The 22,241-nt window shown below is 43.2% G+C and overlaps 3 protein-coding genes and 2 non-coding genes across 6 annotated transcripts; 2 read left to right on the top strand and 3 right to left on the bottom strand.

The window, feature by feature from the left end:
* Positions 1–3,601: 3,601 nt before the first annotated feature.
* On the bottom strand, positions 3,602–6,205 carry LOC124672950 (E3 ubiquitin-protein ligase RHF2A-like). Its single transcript, XM_047209101.1, has 8 exons — positions 6,036–6,205; positions 5,669–5,877; positions 5,521–5,567; positions 5,003–5,065; positions 4,820–4,919; positions 4,395–4,711; positions 4,183–4,290; positions 3,602–4,090 (listed from the first exon to the last, which is right to left on the bottom strand). The coding sequence occupies exons 2-8, from the start codon at positions 5,810–5,812 to the stop codon at positions 3,787–3,789; spliced, it is 1,083 nt and encodes a 360-aa protein (XP_047065057.1). The 5' UTR covers positions 5,813–5,877; positions 6,036–6,205; the 3' UTR covers positions 3,602–3,786.
* Positions 6,206–8,067: 1,862 nt separating this feature from the next.
* On the top strand, positions 8,068–8,139 carry TRNAC-GCA. Its single transcript has one exon. It is a non-coding gene; the product is annotated as a tRNA-Cys (tRNA).
* Positions 8,140–9,582: 1,443 nt separating this feature from the next.
* On the top strand, positions 9,583–9,654 carry TRNAC-GCA. Its single transcript has one exon. It is a non-coding gene; the product is annotated as a tRNA-Cys (tRNA).
* A 354-nt stretch (positions 9,655–10,008) lies between these two features.
* On the bottom strand, positions 10,009–14,924 carry LOC124675953 (outer envelope protein 61). Its single transcript, XM_047212041.1, has 11 exons — positions 14,795–14,924; positions 13,807–14,037; positions 13,362–13,418; positions 13,147–13,275; positions 12,834–12,911; positions 12,664–12,734; positions 12,484–12,536; positions 12,004–12,163; positions 10,949–11,465; positions 10,693–10,836; positions 10,009–10,473 (listed from the first exon to the last, which is right to left on the bottom strand). Exons 1-11 carry the CDS (start codon positions 14,876–14,878, stop codon positions 10,327–10,329), a joined length of 1,671 nt encoding a protein of 556 aa, XP_047067997.1. The 5' UTR covers positions 14,879–14,924; the 3' UTR covers positions 10,009–10,326.
* Positions 14,925–17,910: 2,986 nt separating this feature from the next.
* LOC124675952 (calcium-dependent protein kinase 17) lies at positions 17,911–22,177 on the bottom strand. 2 transcript variants are annotated; one of them, XM_047212039.1, is made up of 8 exons: positions 21,394–22,177; positions 20,009–20,152; positions 19,748–19,900; positions 19,525–19,640; positions 19,258–19,425; positions 18,687–18,911; positions 18,490–18,611; positions 17,911–18,390 (listed from the first exon to the last, which is right to left on the bottom strand). In XM_047212039.1, exons 1-7 carry the CDS (start codon positions 22,160–22,162, stop codon positions 18,492–18,494), a joined length of 1,695 nt encoding a protein of 564 aa, XP_047067995.1. In that variant the 5' UTR covers positions 22,163–22,177; the 3' UTR covers positions 17,911–18,390; positions 18,490–18,491. The 2 variants fall into 2 exon arrangements, with proteins under 2 accessions (XP_047067995.1, XP_047067996.1); XM_047212040.1 differs by having other exon boundaries at positions 17,911–18,414.
* Between the last annotated feature and the right edge of the window lie 64 nt (positions 22,178–22,241).

The raw sequence follows: 22,241 nt of genomic DNA on the forward strand, positions 1-22,241 counted from the left end.
GCCTCCGGTGGACTCCACCCCCCTCCGGTGATGGCATCAACACCATCTTCATCAACATCTACAGCAACTCTTCATCATCCCCCTCTGTAATCTCTTAGAAAACATGATGTATGATGCAATATATTGTTTTCCCATGATCTATTGTATCTCTATGTTGATGTTTGAGTAGTGAATTGTTCATGGAAATTGTGAGATATTTTGTTGTTGGTTGCATACAAATATTTGTTATCTTCTATGATGATCTTTTGTACTGATATATGAATGCACACATATGTCGGGGGATGCATAAGGTTTTCACTGTTGCATGTTGATAGGGAGAGGGACAACGGGAGATGGCAGAAACCTTGTACTAATTATTAGATGCATGTTGTATTAATCATGATTAATGAAACGGGGGTTACAACTATGGGGACCTTTAATCTTACAGCGGTGGTTTGACTTTACGTTTTAATAATTCCCTTGTTTGCTCTTAACTGGCATTGGGATCAATCACTAAGGGTGTACTTGTTCATATCCATGGCTACACCTATGTGTGACTCCTCTCTAGAAGAAACACAAACAAGACTATAATGAGCTTCACTAATTGTGACAACCACAAAAATGAAATAGCAATTTTCCTGAACAGTTATTCTCTTGAGTTACTCCACTTCACTTCCCTTAATCTCATTGCATTTTACTTTATTGCACTTTACTTGTCTTGCATTTTAATTTCAGCACATGTAGTTTATAGTAGAAACCTCTACACACACCATATCTCCTAGATTAGCATAGAATGCCATATAAGTGGGTTATAGGGATCTAGAGATTAGATAGTTTACCTTCAGCTCCTTGTGGGTTCGACACTCAAATACTTATCGAATTGTACTGCGGTGATCCCCTGCACTTGGGGGTTATGACCTCTCTACACATGCTTATGGGCTTTCCTTCAAATCTCATATTCGAGAACCATAGTTGTTGTAGCATAAATGGTAAACATTAGTAATTAACATGATTATAAATAAATAATCATATTATATTATTATCAATAGAGCACAACTCCTTCATCGAAGACACTGACGTCGTGGCCATCCGCCGCGGGGAAGGCCTGGGAAAGGGCAAGGCTGAAGTCGAGCAGACAATGATGTAACTTTCTGTAGCGACGTAGGCATGAGTGAGGAAGAAAATTAGGGTGGGTAGGGTAAAAGACGGAGACGGATAAGGACCAGCCATCCCCAATCTTAGTGGGATGGTCATGAGGTGAATAGGTTGAGAAGGGAGTTGGGTTGATTGGAGCGGTGAGATATCACAATAGAAATGTCGGCCACATTTAGGAATGGCGGAGGTTAAGCCGTTGTTGGTTGGCGTGTCACATGTGCAATGAAGAAGGGGATGATTCCGGCGAGTAGTGGTGGTGGCAGTTCTGGCATCGTTGTAGGTTGTTGGAAGTGACCATCGACACATTCGATTGCGAGTTGCACATCTCTAGAAGACGCCCGATCGGGGATAGGTATGCATAGCTTGGAGAATAAAGAGGACCAACGCAAATAAAAAACCGGGTCTAGTAGATGAACTATCAGATCATGCAATAATTTATGGGGATTCTGAAGTGGCATTTTGGGCCTTCAAATTTAGGGCTCGACCTCCAAATTATAGAGACACATCCATAATCTCTTCTACCTTGTGAGGAATTTTTTTGCCCACATTTACCCCACCCTTTTCATCGACACCGCCTCCACTCGTCGACGTGGAATTCCATGCATCCTCATCATGGAGAACCTGGAGGGCCCATGGTTCCATTCTCCCAATCTAAAGTTCGTGCCACCCACCACAACAACATCAGTGATGGCTTGACAACGGCTCCCGTCCATATCCTACCTGGGTCTAGTGAGGGCAGGAAGGAGTGGGTTGGGCTGCTGAGGCCCCGTCTACCTCATGTCATGCCATTCGTGACCCGGGTGGGGGGTGGGGTGCCGCTGCACACTCCTTTAGTTGTATCCCGACCGCGGGCAAAGGAGCCATACCGCCGAGGAAGAAGCGCCTCGCCACTGGCCATTTATCGTGCTTGTTCCCACCATGTGCCATTGCCAAAGTTGTCCATCGTCATCGATGTCGGTGAAGGTAAAAGATACCGTGTCTCTTTTGGATTCAAGATTTTAATGGCCATATTGGGAAATTTGATAGTCAAAGGCATAGTGCATTTTGCAGCGTGAGTATTCTATGTTTTTTTTAATATGAAACGGCTCCGGTTGAGGGCATAAAACTTCTCAATACCTCACGATGGTTTCAAAGTTCATGACGGCACTGAATATGATGATCGCACCACTCCACCCTCTACCAATGGGAAAGTTCCATCAACGAATGCAAGGCAAGATAAGTACAATAGCGACCAAGATAAAGCTTTGGTGTTGGCACGGGAGAACATCTCAGTGGTTGGGAACAACCGAACCGTCAACAAGTATTGGGTGCAGAATGTCGTGAATTTCAGCCGCGTTGTCGAGAAAAATCATGTTCCACTCCCAAGTGTCTAGGTATCAAACCGGTGAGGGGTATTCTTGGACCATTGCACTTATGGTCAGCAGGTTGTACGCATGTGGAGTATCTACAACAGAGTGGAGAGCTAGAAACATAATATGTGAGTTATCTGATGACACATTTCTTTGTTGTGAAATTTTCCAGTAGTTGTGCCAATGCAAATCCTTCATGGTACAACTTGCCTACACTCGGGAGAGGTTTTGGAAAATGCCAAGAGCCAAAGGGAAGAGTTTCAACTTCTTCCATTGTTGGGACTACTCCATCTTCTCTAGAACCTGAAGTGGTGGTGATGTGAGAGAAGGGAGAGATGGAGATAATGATGATGAAGGGAGAGAAGTGAGAGAAACGAGAGCCTGGAGTACTACTCCAGGCTCAAGCTGTGGTAGGGCAGAGTGGAGGAAGAGGGCCAAGCAGAGGTTGAAGAAAGAAGTTGAAATTGCTGCTATGAGGGTGAAAATTTATGAGATCATGAAGATGAAATAAGAGCTTGCTAAGAACAGACTCCAAAATAGCATACTAACTTGCCAAGAAGAAGTAACAAGAGAAAGACAGTCTTGGAGGCTTTGGAGAGGAGAGGTTGAAGAAGCAAGAGAAATATGAGACCCGTGCAAGATTGACTTCGAGGAGCATTAGGCTTGAGCTCACTCGAGGAAACATAATTGTAATTATGGATCAAAGGAAAATGGATGAGAAGGCTTGAAGATGATGTCAACCAGGAACATTTTTCGAAGATGACGTCACCTAGTGGCATGGGCAGCTACGAGTTCATGCATAACACATGACTGGGGTCAGCTGCTTGCGCTGTACAGCTGAGATCCTAGAAAATAACGCATCAGTTTGGGTGAATCTAACTGGCACAGGATAATATTAGCTTCAACTGTGAGGCCGATGCAAATTAATATTCCCAACAACGAAAGGCGTTGTTCCTTCTTCATCTCCAATTCTCCATTATTAAAAGTTTATGCAGACATGAATCTCATCTCAGTTGTGAGGGGTCTGTGATATTCCTTCCACTCGTAGGATGGCCTCAGAGGAGACAAAACTTACTGTCGTGGGTTTTGCAGGTTGATACATAGAAACAAGCAAGAGCTGCTGTGTGAGGGGTGTTGCACCACGCAGGCCCCATGAGTCATGTACATTCTTCCAACCAGTTCTTTACAGCTGCATCTTTTGCAGCACATATCAAACATGTTACATGTGACTGTTCTAATGGTAACAGATGACAGGTTCATCTTGCACCTAAAATTAAGTTCATCTTTCATGGTATAAGATGGTTCATTGTGAAGCAGATCTTGACGCACAAGTTGCCGAAGACGTGGCGCCATTTACGGGAGAACAAAAGTTGGACAATGCGTCCCTCTGATCATCTGTAGCAGGGGGATCATTGTCCGAAGAAGCCGATGAGGTTCCAGAGCCACTCCCTTCCCTTGTTTCTAGCCGTTCCATCAGACGAGACACAGCGGCCATTCCGGCATTGACCTCTCTCCTCACGTCAGAACTAAGAGTAGATATTGTGTCACTCCGTGCGAGCCACCGTTCCTTCCACCCGCGCGTGTTCTTTGTTATCGAGTCCTTATACCTGGCAATGCCAGTGGATGACGCAAATAAGTTAGCTAACAACGTTGGTATTTTAAATGTTTCTGTAGGCCTGAAGGAGTCAGAGAGTACAACTTTGTCGAAACCGATTGCAGGCGGGTCTTGAGCGTCTCTGAGAACGATTGTGGATCAGATGGTCCAGCTCCATCTTGGTTGATAGAAGATGATTCATCGTAAGACATGCTGTCAAGGCCATCATGATCAAGTTTTAAACCAATATAAATGGGAAGAAAAAACATAGATTCAGGACCTTGTGTATAGCTATGTCAGATGACATTAGGAATCACCTGTCGGGGCAGTTAGCAGAAGTATTGTTGCGCACAGATGTGCCGGCAGATGCTTCTACCGTCGAATCCACAGGAGCAGATACTGTATCAGGAGAATGCTCACTGTCCCCTATGTGTCGTGAATCTGAAGAAATGGGGTCACTAGAGGTAGTGTCGGTTGTCGAAAATACTACAATTTGGGTGCGACCGTGTGCTCCTGATCTTCCACGGTGGCCTTCCCTTCTAGCGTGGCGGTGCGACCTACGTGTCGCGGCAGCGGCGGCCAGGTGTTGCATGATACGTTCTTCAAGCTCACCGTCATCAGTACCTACTGGTACCTGGAAGAAATACCAGCATCAGTAGCAGTACAAACCAATGGGTGTAGATCGAGACACGGCAGCAAGAAATCCATCATTGGGAGAGCACACAGAAATACGAAATGACACCTCAAAATGTCCGAGCATTGGATGGCGAAAAACGGTCGTGCTGCGTGAGCGATCTGCTTGCACATTCCTCTCTTGTTCAACAGCCTCTAGGAGCTCCTGACTGAAATTCAAGATTGTAAGTGAGACTCAGCTGCAGTTGTAAAACGGATTTCACTCCTAGTTTACATGAAGCAGAATTTCAACCTCAGAGGGTCCTTCATGCTGATTGCCTGCCAACACATGGGACACTGGGAGCTTCTCTGGCACCTGCAGCACCAATTGCATTTAGCCCATCAGAAGGTATGTGATAACAAATCGCAATCGCAGCACGCAGACGATGTGGCATACCAATCGACTAGCAATTACAAAGAGAAACCACAACTCTTCCAAATTACAAGTTGCGGTCCACGGGTCATCATAGTGATCAAGCTACCGGAAAGATATAATGGTGTTTCATCTCGTAGTTCTGAATCAATGGCAGAAGAAATACAGATGAATGGTGCAGAACAACAAATCCTCCAGACAAATTTCCAGCAACCATTAACCAATCCAGTGCAGCCCTCAAATCAATTCATCAATGTTTCACATCTTACCATGAACAAATTAACGACAAAAGGGATCGTCATATGATAGATTCAGGCAATATCATTGTAAATTTCTAATCGAATGGTTAAAGACCTTCAGGGAAAACTGTGAAGACAGAGAAAAAGCATGGTCCTCACCACTCAAGGATGCACTGGAGATGGAAATCATGCTTGCAGCTTGTAACCTGCGAATATCCAAAACAAGAAACAATAACAGCATGAGACAACCAAGATTTCGCTCGCCAATCACCATGACGGCCGCGAGAGAGATAGAGAGGTGGGCTACCGTGGAGGGGTCGCTGTCGCAGAAGGCCTCGAGGCAGATGCTGCAGGCGTCGTCGCAGGCGTCCTGCACGCCGCCCTCCACGAACGCCGCCGCGGAGGAGAGCTTCTCCATCTTCGCCGCCTTCTCCTCCATCCCGCCCTCCATCCCTCTCTGTTCCCTAATCCGACCAAGAACCGAGTCGGCCAGAGGAGTCGCCGCCCGCACAATCCCTGCATCAGCGCAAACGACAAGATTAGGATAGCACAATATTCGCGCGGAAATCCAACCAATCGATCCAATTCCAGCGGCCGCAAGAACACAGTTCGCCCAAAACGAATCAAGATGGCACTGCTAATTCGAGAAAAAAGAATCCCCCCCAAAATCGCACCTTATCCAGCAGGCTCGACCCAAGAGAGAGAAGAGAGCGAGAGAGAAGGAGCGCTTCTGACCGAGCACCCGGGTCTCTCGGAGATAAACGAGCAACCCCGCGTGGAATCGTTCTCTCTGGGACGGCTGCGACGACGACGACGACGACAAGGACGGAGCACGTCTGCGAGGGACGACGAGGTCGACGAAGAAATGGCCGCTTTAACTCCTCTCTCTCTCTCTCCGTCTGCCTCTCGCGACAATGACGGGTGGGACCCAGGTGGCGCGGCACCGCTAAAATGGGGTGGGCCCGCGTTTGGTTGTGCGGTTCCAGTCACTGACATGCGTGGACCGCTACACGGAGCAGTGGTTGGTGGGGGGTACGGTATGGTGTATTTCTCTCCAGCTCCCTCCGTTTGATTGAAGGCCGTAAATGTGGAATACTTTGACATACGGCATCCACCACCAAAGATAGTCATCACAACTTAGTGATGTACTAGTGATGTCCTACCTCCTTAAAAGTTATTACTGATGACAAACGGCATCCACGACCAAAGATTTCATACCAAACGTGTTTGGTAATCATGAAATTAGAATTATCATTTCAGTTCAAAATTCCAGGGAATGGGTGTACTATGTTAAGCCAATTCATGACACTAACCCGGTCATTCTTTTAGAAATCATTCCTATTCATAAATTGTTGTGGCAGCCAAAAATGATATTTCAACTTGGAATTTCAAATTATACAAATAAAATGATGGCGTGAGTGTTGTTTCATTACATTTACAAATAATGAAATGAAGGGGGCAAACAAGTTCTACGTTTATGGATGTCCTTTCATGTTCGATATCCCGCTTTCTGAACATTAAGTTTTGTGGTAAGCACATTGTCTTTTTGTTGCCTTGTTGGGGTGCACCGTGTAGAAGTAAGCGGATGATCCCGTACCTTTGCGTAGTGAAAACCTACATGAAAATAATATAAGGTTCTAGGTAGCGCAGATGTGCTCATTGCACTATCTCCCCCTACCATTGTTACTCTTTGCACTACAAAAAACATTGACCAACGGGGGTGATCTCTTCCTTGACTCTATATTGCTAGATAGATAAGACCTCTTCAATGTTTTTTCACACGGATATCACCCCGTTTTGTCCAAACCGGCGTTGGCTACGACTCAAATCTGTCTGAGTTGGCTCAACTCCCTCAACTCTAGCCACCAATGTAGCGTTTGGTTCTAGGTGGCGCAGAGTGTAACCGCTCATTGCGCTATCTACCCCTATCATTGTTACTCTCTGCACTACCAAAAAACATTGACCAATGGGGATGATCTCTTCCTTGACTTCATATTGTTATATAGATGAGACCTCTTCGGTGTTTTTTCACACTGATAGCAGCCGTTTTGTCCAAACGGGCGTTGACTACGACTCGGGCCTGGGTGGGCTGGCTCAACTCCCTGAGCTCTAGCCATCAATGTAGCATTTGGTTCCCGTCTCTCTGCACTACACGAGACCTCGTCGCATGTTGTGATGGTGATCGATGCAACCCTTGCTGGCTAGGCGGATACCGTAGGCTCCATTGCTACGGTGTTGTGCTCGCCAACAAAGAGCGCCTGAAAAGGTTAATGGGTTTCGATGGATTTCATTTTAAACAAAGCCTCTTAGTGACCGTATTTCAAGTACTCCCTCCGATCCATAATAATTGTCAGGACTTGAGTTCAATTTAGTCTAAATTTTAATTAAATCCCAACATTTATTATGGATTGGAAGTAGTATATTAAAACCTGTTAACCAAAGTAAACACAGGACAAGACAGGCCATGTTCACACGTATCCATTGCTCACGCAGAAGACAGAAGATCTAGCTAAAAAAAAAATACAGAAGATACATATGCATGCACCAAATTTCATCAAACGCGACACTCATGACATGATGAGCAGACTAGCGCGAGCTATACGAGTGGTGGTGCGTTGGGTCCTGAACATCTTAGCTCTCCCTAATAGCACTTTGCTTGCCGTTTTGCACTTGTAGTAGAAATATATCAATTAAAATACCAACTCAGGGTCCATAGCTCAGTGGTAGAGCAATTGACTGCAGATCAATAGGTCACCGGTTCGAACCCGGTTGGGCCCTAATTTGTTTATTTTTTCTACATATTATTTCCCACCGTTCTTTCCTTGATAGAAATTTAGAGGTTTCACTTGTTTAGAGACCCGGTTGGGCCCTAATTTGTTTATTTTTTCTACATATTATTTCCCACCGTTCTTTCCTTGATAGAAATTTAGAGGTTTCACTTGTTTAGAGACCTTTTTCTTGTTGCTCTCGCTTATTTCTATCTAATCTGTACTTCCTTTTGGTATGCCAGATTCTTCTTTTGCAAGAGGTTGTACTATATACTTTTTGCTACCCAAACAATGGTCGCTTACTTGCGTCAAGTCCTTCCTTTGGAGCGGTGTCAAATACAGGCGAAGGCAGTATGGGGTGAACACTAGCATAGATTGGTCATCAAGCATCTCACGGGTTTATGTACCAACTCTCTATGGTGAAATACTAAGGTACGATCCTCACTTGTCCCACCGAACGTGTTCTCGGGTGTTTCTTTCTGAAGATGTTGTTATTGAGCACTATATTTGCTCGTATGGGCGAAAACTTATGGTTTGGTCATCATTGCATGTGAGGCATCTTTTTTGAGATATATCGAGTCCTTAAGTTTCGTGTTGCTACGCAATGGATAGGAGTTGCATTAGCAAGATAATGTATTTGGCTTTTCGTGTTCATGTGCCATTTCTGACTACATTTGGTTTTGGTACTATCCTGCAAATTGTGTGTGTTTATGGGTGCATGTGAGCATGTCCTTGGCCTAAAAATAAATAGTAGCGTTTACTTAAGATATTATGTTGGGTTTGGGTTTGGAACTTTGGATGCACCACCGTATGTCGCCTACTTTATGCTTGAACAAGGAAACTGCAAACTAGTTTACTATTGCTGCTCTAACAGGATGTAAGATATATACAACCACACTCAAATCCATCGCCCACTCCTCACTTAGCTAGAAAATATAGGAAAACGTTAACTAGAAATGCCATTCATGGTGTCCACTTGGCTTACCGGTGAATGAGTTATCCATAAAAGAATCATAGCAGAATCTAGAATCGAAAATTAGAAGACAATATTTTACATTTTTATTCATCACTAGATCACTACTAAATCAAACAACTCTGGAAACCGAAACAAGTAACAAAAATACGACAATTTTGTATACATGTACAATGGTATGCTGACTTTGCTAAGTTTTATCTAGTTTGCTGACAATCAAGAATTTAGTACAAACTTCCAAAATTGTGTGCAAGTGAGCCTTAACTATTTTTGTCTTCCGTGCATGTGGTGTTTTTTTACGAAGTGTTATATGCTTTTACTGTCTTCAGTCCAGGTCTTCCTCTACCCCTTTGATCGTACACTGCACCTCGTGATTTGGTGCTCCTTCCCTCAACATTCCAAGTTCTTCTGAAGTTTGGAAGACCTCCAATAATAAAACGTTTAGTACTTATAACATAAGTGGTGGAAAATTGCATCAAAGGGTCCATAGCTCAGTGGTAGAGCAATTGACTGCAGATCAATAGGTCACCGGTTCGAACCCGGTTGGGCCCTACTTAGCAAGTATTTTTTATAATACGTGCTTTATAATACGTGCGCCTCCACTTTTTTTTTTCTTCTTCTGCTTGACATAAAGTATACTCTCCATTCCCAAGTGATACAAGACTATTCTCAAACTAGTGTCCTACGGAAGGTCAAGTTGTTTGTTATTTATGGTACTACATATTCGAGCTAGTTCATGATAGCACGTTGTAGTGTACTACACTTGTATTACTACTACGTAGTAGATTCATAGGTGAAACTGGATCATTATCTCTTTTTTGTTTTGACTTGTCTGGATCCTTAATCTTCCAAGTTGGCATCAACATGATAGAGTAGCCCGACTCAGATCAACATGGCGAGACAAGCTTCCAACAAAAGTTTGCATATTCTATGGTGCAAAATAACACAAGACGTCTATAACATTACAGGTCAGCCTCTTGCCCAAATGACAATACTAGGGAATTTTACCTCCATCTTGTTACAATCTATAAATACATATGATGAAAGAATAAACAATGATACAAGCGCAGATATAACTATTTCTCAGCCCTTCCCAAGGAGATGCTCATTTACGCACTATTGTTTCTCACTTGGAAAGAAAGAGCACTATTTCGCTGCTGAACAATTATTTGTATCTGATCTTCCGATACATGGCGTGATCGTCCATCATGGATGTTTAGGCCATCACCTACCGATGAAGCCAAGCCGCTGGAGGATGAAGGCCAAGATCAGCATGATAATAGCGATGATCAAGCCTTTCCTGCCTATGAGCCAGTTCTTCGTCTTCTTTGCTACTTCTACTCCTCGCTGTGCTCTGTCCATCCATTTCATCTGAATGCAAAATAAGCAGAGGTCAATAATATCAGCTTAATATCGAACAATAATGTCGCCTGGTCTTGGTAGAAGCTAAACAAAGAAGTGTTGCTATTAAGTAAATTCTGACAGCTAATCTTAGATTCACATTATATGCCAAAAATAAATTGGTCTGCACAAAGCTCAAAGGTGATACCGGAAAATTGACTGAGGGGTCTTTTACAGTTAGTTCCTCACCATTTTGTCTAAATCTTCAGGAGATAATGAAGACATAGCTTTTTGGGCTTTGGCAGCATCCTCCTTCGACAGGTTCATACCAAACTGCGCACTCATGTTTGCCATCATATCAGGACTCATGTTCTTCATCATGGATGCAAACATCTGTTAATTTGGAGAAAATTTAGAGATGTTAAAACCCAAACCTTTCCATTTTTTCATGGCAACAAGACAAAAACTTCTCGAAAACTAATTTCCTTGGGTTAAGATTTTGTACCTGCCGCATTGCAGGGTCTTTCATGGAATTTTTCATGATGTCTTGCATATCAGGTGGAGAACTGGGTGATGGCTGGTCCATCCTTCGGTTTACTATTTCATCAGGGTTCTCCGTAACCTCTTGCGGAGATGGGGGCTGGAAGTTATTCGCACTCGTTGTGGCTCTTGATGAAGGATGCAAATTACTCCCTGGTCTCAGAGGGGCACTACTGGGTCCACCAATTTCAGAAGCCAACATCAGCATATTTTGCAGTTCATCAGGAGACATCTTGCTCATCATGTCAGATGCTATATTCATCATATCAGGTGATATTTCTGGCATATTAGATCCGAAATTTGGAGCAACGGGGTTTGTTCCATTTAATGAAGAAGCAGCCTGAAACATCTTTTGTAGTTCTTCTGGTTTCATTGTGCCGATCATATTGCTGGCAGTTTGAACTAGCTCAGGTGACATTCCTCCGATGCCCAGATTCGATAACCCCCCGACATCACTATTTGACACATAATTTTGAAATGACCTGATACATTATTGACAAGGACAAGAACGTTATGCGTCATTTGTAAAAGCATAATGAAAAGGGTGCACTATGACTAAACGACATTCTAGTAATGGTAATGAACAAAGCAAACACCAGATCCAGGTAAACGTCTATAAAGCCTAGAAGCTTTGGCAACCGGATATGTTCTGTGTAGTGTGCACCGACATGATGATCCAGATAGCACACATGTGCAACCAGATATAAAAAAGATTAATGATTATCAATTTTTAATATTGGCACAGTGTAAAGGGAATTAAAAACTATTGCAGCTAAGAACAATAATTTATTGCTATTGGCCATTGTCTAGACATGATAAATTGTTAATACTTGCAAAATACTGTCTGACTACTGAAAGGGTAAAATGTTGAAGTAGCAAAAACTGAAACCTATAAAACCATAAGAGCTGCAACTATGGATAATACATGCAGTCAAAGAAAAATAAAACATATACCAGAAGCAAAAGGGAAATAGGCTTTGATGTTGTTGTTGTATACCAGAAGCAAAAGGGCTATGTTACCTGACAGTAGCAGGGTCATTCCTTAAGCTTTCTGAGGAGTCAGGTTGTTTTGAGTTTCCTGCTCTTTCATGTGGTTCTGAAACAGTATACCCAGTAGATGAACTCCTTTGAGTGCTTGACGGCTCTGAACTATCTTCTACAATTTCTTCAATAACAACTCCTTGAATAAAGCAAAGCAATCAACATGAGTTTGATCAGCCAAACTGAAGTAATACCAAACACTACCGAAATATATATCATCCAACCAATGTCGAAATATATTTTTTAAGTACTAGATGAGCCTTCGACTTAGATCAACAAGACAAATACATGCACAGTAAATAACATCATAGATGCTTTCAGAATGGAGTTCTTTAACCACAAGGATTTCATTGAAAGGCACTTGAGCTACAGTATTGTGGGCTTGATGTAAAAAACTATCAGGGAATAAAAAATATCAGCATAATTTACTTCTACAAAGAGAAATATCAGTGAAGATACCTTTTGGCAGGTTTGCTCCTCCCCCCTCAGTTGCAAGTTTTTCTTCCGTGTCTCTGCATCATGAATATAGTCTATCAGTAGGGCAGTGAAGAAACAAAGAACTAAAATTACTAGCCACTTTTATCAGCGTCAGCAGCAAAATCAGTAGAATTTATTATTGCAGGAAAAGGTAAACCATACCTCAGAACCTCAGCAATAGTTTCATCCTCCGGAGAGATTGCATGGGCTTTACTCAAGTCAGCAACAGCAGCCTGAATGCATTTTAGAGTCAACTATAGTTGGGGAAAAGGAGAAAACGTATTTGCAATAAACCAAGAGATAAACACTTTAAAAACCATAGAAAAGCTTACTTCCAGGTTTCCTAGTTCTTTGTATGCCTGACCCCTTCGGTAGTATGCTTTAACATTGTTCGAGTCGTAAGTTAGAACCTGTGGCACAATTGTTTGTTGGGTTAACACTGGGTCGCTCAACTAACAATAGAGTCAACTAACAACAGAGTTTCTGTAAAAATAAACTTGAAAAGAGTTCCATGCTTTCATTTAAAGCACGTAATAGATATACTAAATAGCAAAACAGAAACAAGGAAAGTAGATTGCATTTAAGATAACTGTAGCATTTCGATGAGCAAGTGTAGTGCAGCCACACCCGCATAGTCAAACATACCTCTGAACCTTCATTTACACATTCCTCAAACTTTGCTGATTTCAGGTAACAAGACATTAAATTAAGGGCACACTGCAACTGCAGAGTTTGCCCAGCTGCTGATGGTATGTTCTTCAGGTTATCCTTGGCCTGGTCAACAACACAACAAATAAATTAAACTGGCAGACTGGCAACCATGTCACTTTCAAAATGAAGGAGTGGGGTTTAAAACCCACCAGCTTGTACTTGGCAGCAGCATCAGTATACTGCCCACGGCTGTGAAGTTCATTTCCCTGGAACAAAAGAAATAAGAACGAATAAGGGTGATATTATGGGAAGTCAAAACATGGATAGAACCATGGAAAGTTCAATACCTAATGTATTTAATAAATGTGGAGATATGATAATTTCATAGTCAACAGATTGACAAGCATGCAGATGTAAGAACAAAATTATGTATCCAAATTACCAAAACCAGAGCATTTTTTATGATTCATTCAGAGTGATCCAAAAAAAGAATGTGCTAGTGTGAGCGTATTATTAGCCTGTCTTATACAAATAATAGTTTCCGAGCTTAAAAAATTGGTTAAGCTTGTTTGTCCAAACTTTCCAACCAAAAGGAGTAGGGCAATGTCATTATATCTGGTAAAAAGAAAAGGTGATAGTGGACTTTGTACAGACCTGCTGCTTCAACATCTTGGCACCAGATATGGCATATGACATTTGAGCATCAGCTTGGGCCTTCATAGCAGCAAATTCCTCAGGCTTAGCGTTGGCAATTTTTTCGGTCATATTTAGCATCTCCTCTGGCCTTGTCTGATTGAGCTGCTGAGCGGCTCGTTTGAAGTCCTCGGGTCTCATGTTTTTCATACTCTCGGATGCTAGCTTTATAAGGTCAGGATTGGACATCATCTGCAATTAGCAACGTTGCGACAAGGACATCGTCAATACCATGCCACTCATGATTCTTCAGGAATTAGTAATAAAAAATATTGACGAACAAAAAGCTAATGCTGCCGGGCACCGCAAGTACCAAAAGCAGGAAACAGTGCTGACTTAGCATAACCAGACGTGGAGATATAGAGCAGAGGAAGAAAATAAATGACAACGAATCATGTTGCATATAGTTTAGGTATATATAAGCATAAACAATAGAGCAACAGAAGCAGCAACGACATTCCTATTGCACATAGTTTAAGCACAAGCATAGGTTTGTTGTTTATACAGGGAAAACCAGCATCCCCTTGGCGTCACCAGTCAATCAAGCAAGCAGTGCCGATTCAAACCCTGCCCGGTCAGGAGTCCACACTAGAATCTTATTTCCCAAAGTGACTCAAGGAGTGCTACCAATTGACTTAAGGATAAATCCTAGTACCAATTGACTCAAGGAGAAATCCTAGTACCAATTGACTTAAGGAGTGATCCTAGTACCAATTGACTTCAGGAGTGATCCTAGTAGTAGCAATTCAACTCGTATGAAAAACCTAGAGTAGGTCAGCCACGATTCGCTCTAAACACACCAAAAAAAAACGGTCTCCTCTCGATCTACCGCCAGGGACACGACTCACGAGAACCGGGCGGAATGCTCCGTAGAGTCGATTTAGATCAGAAGGATATATGGCCGGACGAAGCAAACAAGGGCCGTAGCGTGGATCGGGGGTGGGGAGACCTGCTGCTGCATCCTGGCGAGGTCGTCGGGGGACATCCGGCGCATCTGCTCCTGCGCCATCCGCATCATCTCCGGATCCATCATGGCGACGCCGCCGCCGCGCGAGCGATCCTGATCCCGACGGTGGGTCGAGGCGAACCGAAGAAGACCTCCGACGGGGGATCGAGGCGAAAACGCAGCAGCGACCGGGGAGCTCGCGAATTTGGGAATCAGGGCTCTCGTGTGTGTGTAGGGGTCTCGCTTTTTTTTTTTGCTTTTGTTACCGTCGCTTTTACTCGGTGCTTGATGATTCGTATATAAACCTCGCGTTGTGGACTTGTGGTATTTATTGACGTGTCTGCGGCGATAGTGCAAAAGTCGGAAAGAGGAGGATGGTTCGTTGCGGTGGGCCGTTATTTTGGATGGGTTTGGTTTGGGCTCGCGGGTAGGAGAACCACTCGAACAGCTCGCGGGTGGCGTCACGCTCACGCCGTCGACCCAGGTCCACGTTCAGTCGTCCAAGACGGCTAGGCGTTGAGCCGCTCAGCCGTGCCACCGACTTCCCACGCGCTGCATTTCGGATCTTCTCTCTTTCTTTTTTTATTACACTAACTAAACAACAGCATACTGATAATTAATTAAAGAGAATTCTTTAAAAAGGTTAAATCATGCACAAGAACAGGAATAATAATTTTATTACGGTATATGCTCCCTAGAGTTGTCACGTTAGATTTTTTACTTAATTGAAGAAGAAAGAAATAAGAAAATAAGGCTTTTTCACTTAGCTAAACGATGATCTCCTAAAATAAAAGAATGATTTTTCTCGCTCGTAGCAAATCAATTTTTGGCCAAGCCGTGCACATCCTCGTTGACTTCTTCACCTGGACCATCTTGTGATTTGGGACTTAGATAGCACTAGCCAACACAACCAAAAGTCTAATCTGGTGAAAATCGCTATTGCAAGTAGATCACGCAACAATTTTCAATAACTTGCGAAATCGAGAATTGAAGACAAGACCCGACGACTATGAAACCACGTTCAAGCTTCATGCACTAGGCACACAACAAAAAGTTTAAACTCGTGAAAAGGACTAGGAAATTCACACATAATGTACAAACAATCCCTCACACGCGTGTGACTCATGGAGGCCAACACGTGCATAGAGAAAGAGGAATCACGCTAATGATTCAAGATACATATATGTGGGTAGAGAGGGGGCCAAAGTAGCAACCATCAGAATTACACGACATTTTTTTTAACAAATTTCGAAAGTCAATACTTGAACCCAAGACCTCACAACTTTCATATCATGTCAAGTTTTATGCACTAGCCAACGCTACCAAAAGTCCGAATCGCTGGAAAGGGCTAGTGCAATACACACATAGAAACTGTGATCACAAACATGAAGACGTATCTCGATGTTGGGATAGTTAGCGTTATACTACGTCCTTTGTTGGAGAAGCCTATGGCAAAAACTTCTTGGTCACAAAGACCAACCTACTTCTCCTTGAGCTAGGACACTTCATCCATGCCCAATCATTAAGAATGCATCTTCACACCAAGTAGGCGATTATCGGCCTTCACAAACTCTTGTTGGTTCACAAAGCACCACAAAGGTTTTCAAGTGATTCTCTCACCGGCTAGGAGGCACCCTCCAAAAGTAACAAACTTAGATCTTGAAGCCCTCACAAATATCTCACAAGGAAATTGTCTTCAGATCACTCTAGATCTCACAAAGTGTGGATTTGAGGTGTAGATCTAGGTGTGCGGGGGATAGAGCAAAGGATATGTCAAGAATACCGCTCGCTTCTCTCACGAAAATGCTCCAAGAATTTTACTTAATTATGCCTTGGGGGTCGGTGGCTATTTATAGGCAAAAGCAGAAATATGAAATTTACATGATAAAGTAACCAAACCGGTAGTACCTAATGGTTAAACCCAAATGTATCAGACACATACACAATTTTAATTCTTTGCCTCGATCACTCGACTTAACACTTACTGATTGGCTTGGTGGCTAAGTTGCTTAACAACTTGTTATTTGAAGCTCAACATTGCTTAATTGAGAATTGTGCAAGGGCAAACTGAAGAAGAAAGGTGTAAGGGTTGGAAAGTCATTTAGCTTGCACCATTGTTGGGCCTTGCTCCAATATGATGAGAAAAGGAAAAATATAAACAACAATGAAATCCCAAACAAAGAGGTAGAAGTCACCCAACTAAGTTGTTGCAGAGGTTGTGCAAGTTGACTCTAATGATGACACTCAGGTGATGATGAGAGAAGGAGCCCCACTCATATCCCAATTGCAAGAACAAGGAGATGCTGAAGAAGGGAGAAGACAATGCTTACAAGGAACCATTGGACACCATGATCCATAAGGAAGGAGATTGCTACCTAGAAAGACTTGAACATCAAAAGAAAAAGTAGAGGAGAGGAAGGCTGTGACTGAGCATAGGAGGGTCGTGGTTGAGGTGACACCTGAGGATATACTTAAGTGGGTTGAACAAGAGCAGAAGCTCATGTGCATGGACCCAAATGGTCTTGACGAAAAAGCCTACTTTGAGCTTATGCATGATCATGTATGGGAACATGATCAATATGTGGATTCAGAGGTGGCTATGGAGACTCTGGAGTTTTCGGTGGGTTGGGTGTCAATGGTAGCACTAGTGACATGTGTGACAATGGTGGCAATGAGAGTGAATGTGAGAATGTTTGCTTTTGGGAGTTCTAGTTCTTCGGATTTATATTACTTGTCATGCGCTTTCATTGTGTTTATGATGCATTGTGCTTGCGGTTTTAGGCTTAATTTGGACTTGAAATCGGCATGAAGATGGAAGTTTCAGTTACCATGCATGGCATGAAAGTTTCAGTTAATTCAGATTATTAGTTTGTAGAAAAGTAGAAGCGAAATGAGTTCACGGTATCTAATTTTTAGCAAGCTGCCCGACAGCAACCCAACATGTTTAATCACCTCTCTCCGATAACTGTTTTTGGGTACCAAAACATGGCTAAGCTGTTGGAGATGCTGTAATGTTCTCCCGGTGCCTTAAACCTTTTGCTGCACATGCACGGCAGATAGACCAGCGCAATCACAAAGGAAATATGGGGATACATATATGGTAATCCAGAGCAAACGCAAGACAAAAACACCAGCTTCTATCTTCCATTCGGATTCAGTTACTACACATTTGCATCCGTCATCTTAGTGTGATCGATGGACATACAAAGAGCTTCACTAATTATCTTTATTTTTTCTATACATATGTATATTTAGTCACACTGTCACCAAACAAAACACTGGGTGTACTCTAATTCAGGCTCACATGTAGTTCCCCCAAATCCAGGCTGCTCACTCCATTTGCTAAGAATGCCCAAACAAGATACATGCATTCTACAAGCAGGGTGGTCCATTCTGATCGAAGAAAAAAAGGCACAACCATCTAGCATATCTCTTTGCTCACTCCATCAGAGCACTCCTTTGGTTGACTTCAGAGTATAGTAATCCTACCCTGCGTTGGTTAGCTGGAACAAGAATTGTCTGGCTCATGGGGGCAGGTTCTTCAGGCCACGCTATCATTAGCATAGCAAATGACTGGGTCACATGGAGCAAACAAATGACTGTGGAAAGATAAGAAAGGTAATCTGATGAGGAGTAAGGCGCTACCATAAACCATCCAACAGACATGGAGAGAAGTCGGAAGAGCACAGATCAGTTACCACTAGCGTATCTTCAATGCTTCCCTAAGACCAAAGCTCATCTGCCCTTGTCCCTTTTTCCCTAGTGGGTTATTTCCCTTCTGCATCATTGTTACAAATTCGTTGTAGTCGATCCGGCCATCCTGGAGAGAGAAAAAGGAATAAACTTCTTCATTTTAAGATCTAATAGATATCATGACGAGAACAAATCTACTCACATTGTCTTGATCAATGTCTTGGATAATTTCTTCAAGATGTGCATCTGCTATACCAAACTCTTCACAGGCTTTTTGCAGTTCATCTTGGGTAATGTAACCACTGCCATCTTTATCAAAGTATGAGAATGCGGCAAAGAGATTATCTTCTCTATCGACCTTGTTCAGATGCAAAGTTGCCGCAAGAAACTCCCCATAATCAATTGACCCACTATTATCAATATCCGCCTGAAAATTGCATAACTTATATCTTCATTCAAGCAAGGTCTAATATATTTCTCATGTCTCTTATAAGAAAATGTCTCATGTCTAGTAGTACAGCCAAGTTTCCTCACAGCACAGTCCTTCGTCAGAACATGAAAGAGTCATGCGAATGGAAATTTTCATAACTACAGAAGACACAAGAGTCATGCAAATGAAATATGATAATTTTCATGGAGTAGATCATTGTCTTTTTATGAATACTAATATCAGTGTCAAGAAATTGTGCAGCAAACTAAAGAAGGATGTCAAATAAATTGTCAAGTTAGATGTCTCAGCAACCTAATTCAAGAGATTTTGTTAGAAAAGTTACCGCTTCCATTAGAGTTGTAATTTCTGACTCTTTTAAGTTGGCACCAACTCTGCGCAATCCAGTTTTTAGTTCCTCCAACGTAATCTGGCCACTATTGTCAGTGTCCAGCATTTTGAACATTTCTTTCAATCCCGCAATTTCATCTTCAGACAAATTCTCTGCAATTACCTATATAAAACACACAGTTTAACGTTGGCTTAAATACTGAGTACAGCTTAATTAATATCGCTGGTAGAAAACCAAGATAAAGTTTACTGCGACACTCACCCTAAGAGCCATTTTCTTTAGTTTGTTCATTGCTGAAAATTGTTTTAATCTAGTTAAGACAGCAGAATCAAGCGGCTTGTCAGGAGCAACTCCATCAACACAAACCCAAGGATGACCTGCCAATATAAAGATGGCTCACTACAATAAAGACTTACGTGAAATGAAGCTGGACGGCCAATAGAAATTTCAAAGTAAAGTGATTTTTATGCTTCCATGTACTCACAAAGAGCTTCATGTGCAGTCAATCTCTTTCCGGGATCACGGTTCAGCATTTTCCTAACCAAATCCTTTGCGCTCTTTGAGATACTGGGCCAGGGCTCGGATGAAAAATCAAGATCACCTTTCAAAACTTGCTCAAATATCCCTTGCTCAGATTCTGCAAAATGGACCAGCATCCACGACAAAATAAAAAAAAAAGTGGGGAACTGCCAATATTGTGTAAAAGGATGAGGATTAATAATGTAGCAAGAAGATTCATGCTTACCATCCCAAAATGGAGGAACCCCACTCAATAAAATATAAATTATTACTCCGGCACTCCAAACATCCACTTCGCAACCATAGTTCTTCATCAGAACCTCAGGGGCGACATAATAAGGACTTCCAACGACATCCGAATAAATTTCACCTGTAAAAGTAATCATGTTAATGCATACTGCATGGGAAGAAGTATATGAGTAGTGACATTTAAATATTTGAAGATGGGTGCTCTGAAAATAAAAGGACAACAGTGGATTATTAATCAGCTTGTTTTGATACACGCCAGAACTATCGATCTGTGACTAAAAACAGATATAATCGACTCCCATAGTAATTTCCATGTTAGAACATGCACAGGGTTGTACGGTCTAACTTTCCTAAATCTGCAAATGTCAATGTCCATGAACATACATGTCCTTTTATTTCCAAGTGTTATGGCAAGTAATGCCCATTCCATAACAAAAAACAGGAACGAAAAGGCAGAATGCCATCCTTTTCCCTTGCTGAAGAATTCAGAACCTTATGTTGGGTTTGCTCATCTGAAGCTTCAAACACGGGTCAACTATTCATAGGAAAATTCCTGCAAAGATGCACCATCACTTGCCATAACCATATACTCCACACCTGGATCATGTATAGAATATCCAAAGCTATGTACTTCCTAGATGAAACCCTTTCAGACAACATGAGATTCTTTATGACATCACATGGCTGACGTAGCAGGTGAGCAAAAATAAGCAATCCAATTGGTGATGCTATGCACCATGACCTTTCGCGAAATAAATCAGCATGACTTTAGTGGACATTAACAGGTACATCCCCCCTCCCGAATTATAAGACCTTCTAGCTTTTCTCCGAAACGTATGTATCTAGATGCATTTCAGTGTCTGTTCACTCATTTCAGTCCATGTGTTGTCCATATTGAAATATGTAAAACATCATATGTTGCAATTTCACATCCACAAATGGATAAAGAAGGGGCCACATTTAGAAAGTCACACAAGAGTTACTGTGTCCCAACGTTACTTTTTTGTTTGAGCTTGTGTCCAATAGTTACTGTTTTATACTTGAAGGCGCTTTATTTATTATTAGTACGTCACACAATGTTTTATCCCTGAAATTGGAATTATTACTCTACTATACTAGGCAAGAAAAAACTACCAAGAAAGGAGTAAAATAATTATGTTATCAGCCTAGCACAGTAACTCAGTAAGTATTGCACAGCCCACATTAAATAAAGATTGTCAACTAAAACTGCATGTGAACCAACACCCTGACTAGTCAAGCAAAGTAGCAGCTTAAGCTAGCCTTGTCCATGGCGTAGAAAAAACCCTGCATCGTGCACGTGCCACAGTAGAGCCGGCACCAAGGCAAGGATGGAGGCCAGACCTGGCTTGAAGAAGATGGAGAGGCCAAAATCAATGGCCTTGAGGAGCGAGTCCTCCTTCTGATTTACAAACAAGAAATTCTCCGGCTTGAGGTCTCTGTGCATGACCCCAAGCGAATGGCAAGCCTCCACGACCCCAATGATGACCCTAGCCAGCTCCGCGGCAGCCTTCTCAGAGTAGTGCCCCCGCTGTATAATCCTGTCGAACAATTCCCCTCCCGCGCAGAGCTCCATGACGAGGTGCACAGCGACTGCGTCCTCGTACGCCCCGACGATGGATATGACGTTGGGGTGTCCGGCGAGGTGGTGCATGATCTGGATCTCGCGGCGCACGTCCTCGACGTCCTCCTCGGTGACGAGCTTCCGCTTTGCGATGGACTTGCAGGCGAAGTCCTTGCCCGTGGCCTTGTCGACGCACTGGTACGTGGTGCCGAACTGCCCCTGCCCCAGCTTCTTGCCGAGCGTGTAGAGGTCCTTGATTTTCGCGGAGTCGCGCTTGAGGACGGACTCGGCGAGGAGGCCGGCGCTCTGGACGCGCTTGACCTTGTGCTTGTTGGCGCGGGAGGTGGGGGATAGGTCGGCGTCGGCGATGGTGACGGGCGAGGGGGGCGAGGAGGAGGTGGTGGAGGACATGGACGGGCAGGAGTCGGGCGGCGGGATCGCCGGCTCGGCGCGGGCGGCGCCCGGGCGCCAGAGCATGGCGACGGAGACGGTGTTGAAGAAGCCGTGGCGGTCTGCGGTGGCGCTGGGGCCGGCGCAGGTGTTCCCCATCGCGGCGGCGATGGGGGGCGGCGGGGGCCTAGGCAGAGGGCGGTGACGGCGGCATGCGGCGGCGGGGAGGGTTGGGGAT

This window comes from Lolium rigidum, chromosome 7 (genome assembly GCF_022539505.1).
Source record: "Lolium rigidum isolate FL_2022 chromosome 7, APGP_CSIRO_Lrig_0.1, whole genome shotgun sequence".
Taxonomy (NCBI): Eukaryota; Viridiplantae; Streptophyta; class Magnoliopsida; order Poales; family Poaceae; genus Lolium; species Lolium rigidum.

What these genes read in the sequence shown, in the direction of transcription:
- LOC124675953 (XM_047212041.1), bottom strand. Translation starts at nt 14,878, where the DNA reads ATGATGGATCCGGAGATGATGCGGATGGCGCAGGAGCAGATGCGCCGG. An exon ending in AATGACCCTGCTACTGTCAG is followed by an intron (nt 11,466 to 12,003) that starts GTAACATAGCCC and finishes ATAATGTATCAG; the next exon opens with GTCATTTCAAAATTATGTGT. An exon ending in CTGAAGATTTAGACAAAATG is followed by an intron (nt 10,474 to 10,692) that starts GTGAGGAACTAA and finishes TTTTGCATTCAG; the next exon opens with ATGAAATGGATGGACAGAGC.
- LOC124672950 (XM_047209101.1), bottom strand. Translation starts at nt 5,812, where the DNA reads ATGGAGGGCGGGATGGAGGAGAAGGCGGCGAAGATGGAGAAGCTCTCC. An exon ending in CAATGCTCGGACATTTTGAG is followed by an intron (nt 4,712 to 4,819) that starts GTGTCATTTCGT and finishes TATTTCTTCCAG; the next exon opens with GTACCAGTAGGTACTGATGA. An exon ending in TCTGCTAACTGCCCCGACAG is followed by an intron (nt 4,291 to 4,394) that starts GTGATTCCTAAT and finishes TGGCCTTGACAG; the next exon opens with CATGTCTTACGATGAATCAT.
- LOC124675952 (XM_047212039.1), bottom strand. Translation starts at nt 22,162, where the DNA reads ATGGGGAACACCTGCGCCGGCCCCAGCGCCACCGCAGACCGCCACGGC. An exon ending in CTCCATCTTCTTCAAGCCAG is followed by an intron (nt 20,153 to 21,393) that starts GTCTGGCCTCCA and finishes TTACTTTTACAG; the next exon opens with GTGAAATTTATTCGGATGTC. An exon ending in TTACAACTCTAATGGAAGCG is followed by an intron (nt 18,912 to 19,257) that starts GTAACTTTTCTA and finishes TGCAATTTTCAG; the next exon opens with GCGGATATTGATAATAGTGG.